The 6,064-nt window shown below is 41.3% G+C and overlaps 2 protein-coding genes across 2 annotated transcripts in view; both read left to right on the forward strand.

Moving 5' to 3' along the window:
• The first annotated feature begins 1,214 nt into the window (after positions 1-1,214).
• Positions 1,215-2,543, forward strand: LOC142335841 (uncharacterized). Its single transcript, XM_075384168.1, has one exon. The coding sequence runs from the start codon at positions 1,215-1,217 to the stop codon at positions 2,541-2,543; it is 1,329 nt and encodes a 442-aa protein (XP_075240283.1).
• Positions 2,544-5,223: 2,680 nt separating this feature from the next.
• The window catches only part of LOC142335842 (uncharacterized), a 15,532-nt gene continuing 14,691 nt past the window's right edge, over positions 5,224-6,064 (forward strand). Inside the window, exon 1 of the mRNA XM_075384169.1 lies at positions 5,224-5,674. Coding sequence (XP_075240284.1) covers positions 5,224-5,674 — 451 coding nt within the window. The remainder of the gene's footprint in view (positions 5,675-6,064) is intronic.

A 6,064-nucleotide genomic window follows, 5' to 3' on the forward strand; every position in this document is an offset into this window, starting at 1 on the left:
TTTTTGTTAAGAAATTTCGATCAAGACACGCAACTGATTGGCCTTACAATTGGTGTATATCAAGTCACAGTCAAAAGCTAAAAATATTGCCACGAGGACACCAAAAAGATGATTTCCAGTCTACAGAAAACGAGGAGGACGGTTTTCTGACAGCCGCCAGCTCAAGTGAAGATGAAGGCCAACAGACATGGAACGGAACAAAACCCTTTGAAACACCATCCAGTATAGAACTCCTTTCCAGTGACCTTCAAAATATTCTTGGTACAGACATTCTTAAAGTTGGCGTCAACCCAAAATTTCCAGTTGACATTTCAGGTGGGCGCCATACAATGTTTGTCTATTGTGACCTCATACAGGATGAAATACTGGGCAACACTTTCACATCACTTCTTAGATCAATTGCGATCAACAGTACATCAAATAGGAAACTAGACGAGGTAGCAACTATTTGTCACCAATCCTTCTCAAACCTGCAGTGGAAAGATGTAGTCAAGTCATCATTTCAATCAATAACCATAACTATTCGCGATGAAACAGGCCAACTTATGCCTTTTCTATCAATAGGTCGCAGCTGGCTGACTCTGAAATTCCAACTTTTGCCCCAATAAAAATCATTTATCCCATTACGAACACAAAAACCAGTCGCTCATGGACGCACATTATGACGCTCAAATTTCAAGAAATCAAGACAATTTTGTTACCCATGTAGGCCCTGCCAGACAATTTGGTTCAGGTGCCGCTGGTCTTGGTGCTCTAGCTGTGCGTATTGGCCGTTGCACATTACCTCTTTTGAAAAAATACGCATTGCCGATTGCCAAGAAGGTTGGACGGAATCTTGTCAGTGCAGCAATTCCAGAAATTGGTCAGATGATAGCCGGAAAAAAGAAGCTAAAAGCTGTTGCGAAGGATTCGATCAAAAAATCAGTTTCAAAAACAATCTCGGACTCCGTGAAGCCGTCCCGCTCGCGTGCGGCGCCGAAAGGACCGCGCTCCACGCACGCATCGGGCGCCCGGGCCCGCGTCGCCGCGCCGTCCGTACGCCCGGTGGCGGGCGGGAGCCCCCCCCCCCCAGGGAATCCTTATCAGCAAATACACGAGAGATAAGAAAGACAACCTCTCGCAAGCGGACTGCAAAAACGATCAACAGCAGCACTTTTAAAAATTCAAAAGCCAAACGCAGTCGAACTGATATTTTGTCAAACATAAAGTACTAAATGACCGAGTTTACGACCTTAGCAGCAGATATTGCCAACCCTGTAACACATACAGCGCTAGATTTTTTCGAAAAACCCAATGTTCTTGTTAATTATGAAAGCGGATTCGACCAGGAAATCTACCCACAAGTTGGTTCTCGAGGTCCAACCTTGGATTTTCTGATTTGTGGAGATCAACGCAATTGCATCGACCTCAATTTTTTACAATTAGGACTTCAAGTGGCTATTTACACGCCCGATGGAAAAGATCGTATCAAGGCAAGCGACGCAAGCAAGGTTGTTTTTGCAAATAACGCGCTACACAGTCTGTTTTCACAAGTTGAAGTATACGCTAATGGAATTCTGATTTCGGACAGCAACAACACGTACCATCATCGCGCTTTTTTGGAGACCGAGTTGACAACAAACAGTGATAGCAAGAAGACTTGGGCAGCTTGTCAGGGATACACTTACGTTCCAGAACCCTCATCAGATGCCAATAAATCAGAATGGCTGCAATACCGCTTTAAGGACACATTGACCGGCGACTACACGTTCAATTTCTATGGCTCTCTCTATGTGGATTTTTTCAGTTGCGAAAAACTAATGCTCCCGGAAGTTGACATTCGAATAAAACTCTACCGCGCCAGTAATGAGTTCAGTCTGATTAGCTTAGGTGACGACTCAGACAAAATGTTTACAGCAGTTATTGAAAAAGCCTCGCTGTTCGTTCGCAAAATTACTGTGACCGAGTCCGTTCGGCTTTCAATTGAAAGGGCACTGCTAAAAGCTCCTGCAAGGTATCCTTATATAGAATCCTTGTGCAAAAGCTTCATCATGCAATCTGGACAAAACTCTTTTGTTAAAGAGTCCATATTTGGAACTGAGCCAATCAGACGCTTAACGTTGTGCATGGTCGCGAACGACAAGTTTAGAGGTTCGAAGGACACAAACCCGTTCTTGTATCACAAGTACGACATGAAACGAATCGAAATAATACGCGGTAACGGCTTACCAATAGCAGGCACTCCCGTCGACACAGAGAACAATGTCCGCATATATCACAACAGTTTAACGGCTCTGGGATTTAAAAACGGTGGAAACAAAATTTCTCTGAAGGATTTTGCAAACAAATTCATTGTAACCTTTGATCTGACATCATCACAGGAGGCGTCTAAAAACCTCACATTATTCCCCGAATTGACAGGAGCACCAATAACCCTCAAATTATTTTTCTCTGAAGCTCTCCCAGAGGCAGTTGAACTTTTTTTGATTGGAGAAAGGTTCAGTCAGGTCTTTATTGACGCAAAAAGAAACATCTCCAAAAACCAAACTATTTTCAATGGATAACGTGTCTATTAAGAAAGTAGCTGAAAAGTTTTGTCTCCTAAAGTTTACTTTTGGAGGCGTATGGTCGGCCAACAATTTTCCAAAAATAGCACAACGCAGCGCTCGTTTCCAAATAATAAACACTTCCCCTTCTTATATGAGGGGAACACATTGGATACTGATTGTTGCTATTCATTCAACCTTTTCTGGAACTACTACAAACTCAAATAAGAGGCGGCGTGGTAGAGAGAGTCATGTTAAGCCAGCAAAGAAGTCAATAACTAATATAGTAATTTGGAATAGCTTGCCAATTCCACTAAGTTTCTATGTCGATTTCTACGAAAGGGTGCATATTATTTATTCAAATTGTGACAAATATACTATTCATGAAATTGCCTCATCACCTCATCCACAATCCCAATCTTCCAATTTGTGTGGCATGTACTGTCTTTACACCGCATTGAAAAATTTTGAAAAAATTGGACATGCCTACTACAATGACTCAAAAGACTGCATAAGTGCGATGAAGCAATTTCGACACCTTGTTGAGAGCGCAGTTAAAAATATTGGTTTGATTAATGAAGTAAATTTAATACGATTTTTTAATAGCCGACTGCAGTCAAAACATACGTTCAAAATTATGTAATAAAAATTTGTATTTGACATTTCTAATTTCTCTAGTCTGAGTCAGAGTAAGGAACAATCAGCCTCGATCGCTTTGCAGGCAATACTTCAATTGAACAATTTTCATCATCGCTCTCGCCAATCAATTCGTCTTCTATCGCCTCATCATAAATGAAAGGGTTCCCAGTCCCACACTCTTTCTCGCTATCATCCTCTTGCTCATTGTCACTCAGATCACTCTAATTCAAAGTAGGTTCATTTTGATCGAACTCTCGCGGAAAGAACCCGGGATCAGGTGGAGCTAAAACATAGTCACTAAAAAATTTGTTCTAATTGCATTATTAAAAAAACATTTAACAACCGAAAGATGAAGTTGATGCCGTGGAGACAGAATCTGCGTCGTGTGGAGTTAGCTCTTTGAACTCAATTAAGTTCTTCTCTTCGTCAGCTGACAGTGAAGCTCGATCGTCGTCGTCGGTATCGCTTGAAAAGTCAGTACTGGTTGTGCAAGGTTTTGCTGGCTCCTGGCCAAGACTATAATGACCGTACGGTAAGGTGTCAATGCCATTATCAAGAATAAACCGCTTGTCGTCGAAACAGCTGAGCTGTTTTATTTGTAGTGGTAACTTGTATCTGGTGATTAGCGGAATGTATTCTGGTCATTGGCGCCCTGCTGCTAACACCTGTTTGAAGACACTGGAGGTATTTGTCGTGATGAAGCGTTTTCTTAAGTACCTTCTGAACGCCCTTTGCACTCTGTTTAACACCGCTGACAAATTTGATACTATACATTTTCGATCGCAAGATTACACTTTCCTCCAAAACTGATCCATTTAATTCATCTGTCATTGTCAAAGGAACTTTTTTGTTTGTCGGGTCGAAAAGTGGATGAGATGTTGGATAGTCGCTCAAATCTAGCAAATGTTTGAACTCCTCCATGTCCTTATACAGATCATCAGTCTCTATGCGATACAAAAGTAAGTCCGTGTCCTTATACGTGACGCAAATTCGCGAACCGTATCTTGGTCTCATCTCGTTTTAATGAAAATTGTATAGTGCGAGTTTAGAAAGATCAAGGATGGCCGCTCCCACAGGCGTTGGTTTATCCCATTTAACAGTTGGCACGGAGAAGTAAAGGGAACATAAGTTGTCACTGATAATTTGGAACGATTTGAAATTCGGTTTTGATGTCAGTTTCGAAGCTTTAACCTGATCCGAAACAAACTGAATGTTTTTTCTGTTTCGTTTATTCTCCATGGTTTTCCCGAAACAGGCGTTGGACATAAGTTTGTAGAAATTTTTTTCGAAGGTAGTTGATGCCATTTTTCGCATAGAAGTGTTCTTTTCAATATAAGGACGCAACCAGTCTGACTGATTAAACTGGAGCACGCGATGAAGAGCAACCACTTTCAGTCCCTGTTCCAGATAAAACAACAAATTTTCAATATGACAGATATAATTCTTCTTATCAAATAAAGTTTCCACAAGCTTCGGAACAGATGCCCGGTTTTGAGCTAACTGCTTACTATAGGGTGACAACCAGTCGTCGCTAATAAAAAGTTTCTCAGGAGCCAGTGGAAAATCAGAATGATCGTTGTGAATCGAGGCGGGATAATTGAGATCAACTTCAACAAAGTAACCGACACTATCTTTGTTTTTATAAGTCTCAATGGGAGAATCAATATCAGCAAACTCAGCCCACTGGTATCCGTCTTTTGGCAGTTTTTTCATCATTATCCCACCATAAAGCGAGGTTACGTCTAAAAACGCCCCATAAACTGACTTTTGATCCTTGTTGTAACCATTCAGATCCTTGTTGTTTGCTCGAAAGTGGCGAAGGGCTCCTACTCCGTTGAGACCACCTCTGATTGCTTTTTCGCAAAAGAGGAGCATATCAACATCCGAAAGCAATCCAAGTTCAACGTCCGTTGTTATCAACATTGCGTCCCAGCTGAGATTCGGTGCACTGTAGAAGTAAGCTGGATCTAGACGGTAAACTCGGCTTTCAATTGAAAGGGCACTGCTAAAAGCTCCTGCAAGGTATCCTTATATAGAATCCTTGTGCAAAAGCTTCATCATGCAATCTGGACAAAACTCTTTTGTTAAAGAGTCCATATTTGGAACTGAGCCAATCAGACGCTTAACGTTGTGCATGGTCGCGAACGACAAGTTTAGAGGTTCGAAGGACACAAACCCGTTCTTGTATCACAAGTACGACATGAAACGAATCGAAATAATACGCGGTAACGGCTTACCAATAGCAGGCACTCCCGTCGACACAGAGAACAATGTCCGCATATATCACAACAGTTTAACGGCTCTGGGATTTAAAAACGGTGGAAACAAAATTTCTCTGAAGGATTTTGCAAACAAATTCATTGTAACCTTTGATCTGACATCATCACAGGAGGCGTCTAAAAACCTCACATTATTCCCCGAATTGACAGGAGCACCAATAACCCTCAAATTATTTTTCTCTGAAGCTCTCCCAGAGGCAGTTGAACTTTTTTTGATTGGAGAAAGGTTCAGTCAGGTCTTTATTGACGCAAAAAGAAACATCTCCAAAAACCAAACTATTTTCAATGGATAACGTGTCTATTAAGAAAGTAGCTAAAAAGTTTTGTCTCCTAAAGTTTACTTTTGGAGGCGTATGGTCGGCCAACAATTTTCCAAAAATAGCACAACGCAGCGCTCGTTTCCAAATAATAAACACTTCCCCTTCTTATATGAGGGGAACACATTGGATACTGATTGTTGCTATTCATTCAACCTTTTCTGGAACTACTACAAACTCAAATAAGAGGCGGCGTGATAGAGAGAGTCATGTTAAGCCAGCAAAGAAGTCAATAACTAATATAGTAATTTGGAATAGCTTGCCAATTCCAAAGTTTCTATGTCGATTTCTACGAAAGGGTGCA

This window comes from Convolutriloba macropyga, chromosome 3 (genome assembly GCF_964194025.1).
Source record: "Convolutriloba macropyga chromosome 3, txConMacr16.3, whole genome shotgun sequence".
Taxonomy (NCBI): Eukaryota; Metazoa; Xenacoelomorpha; order Acoela; family Convolutidae; genus Convolutriloba; species Convolutriloba macropyga.

Excerpts from the sequence above, each read along its gene's own strand:
- LOC142335841 (XM_075384168.1), top strand. The coding sequence starts at position 1,215 with ATGACCGAGTTTACGACCTTAGCAGCAGATATTGCCAACCCTGTAACA.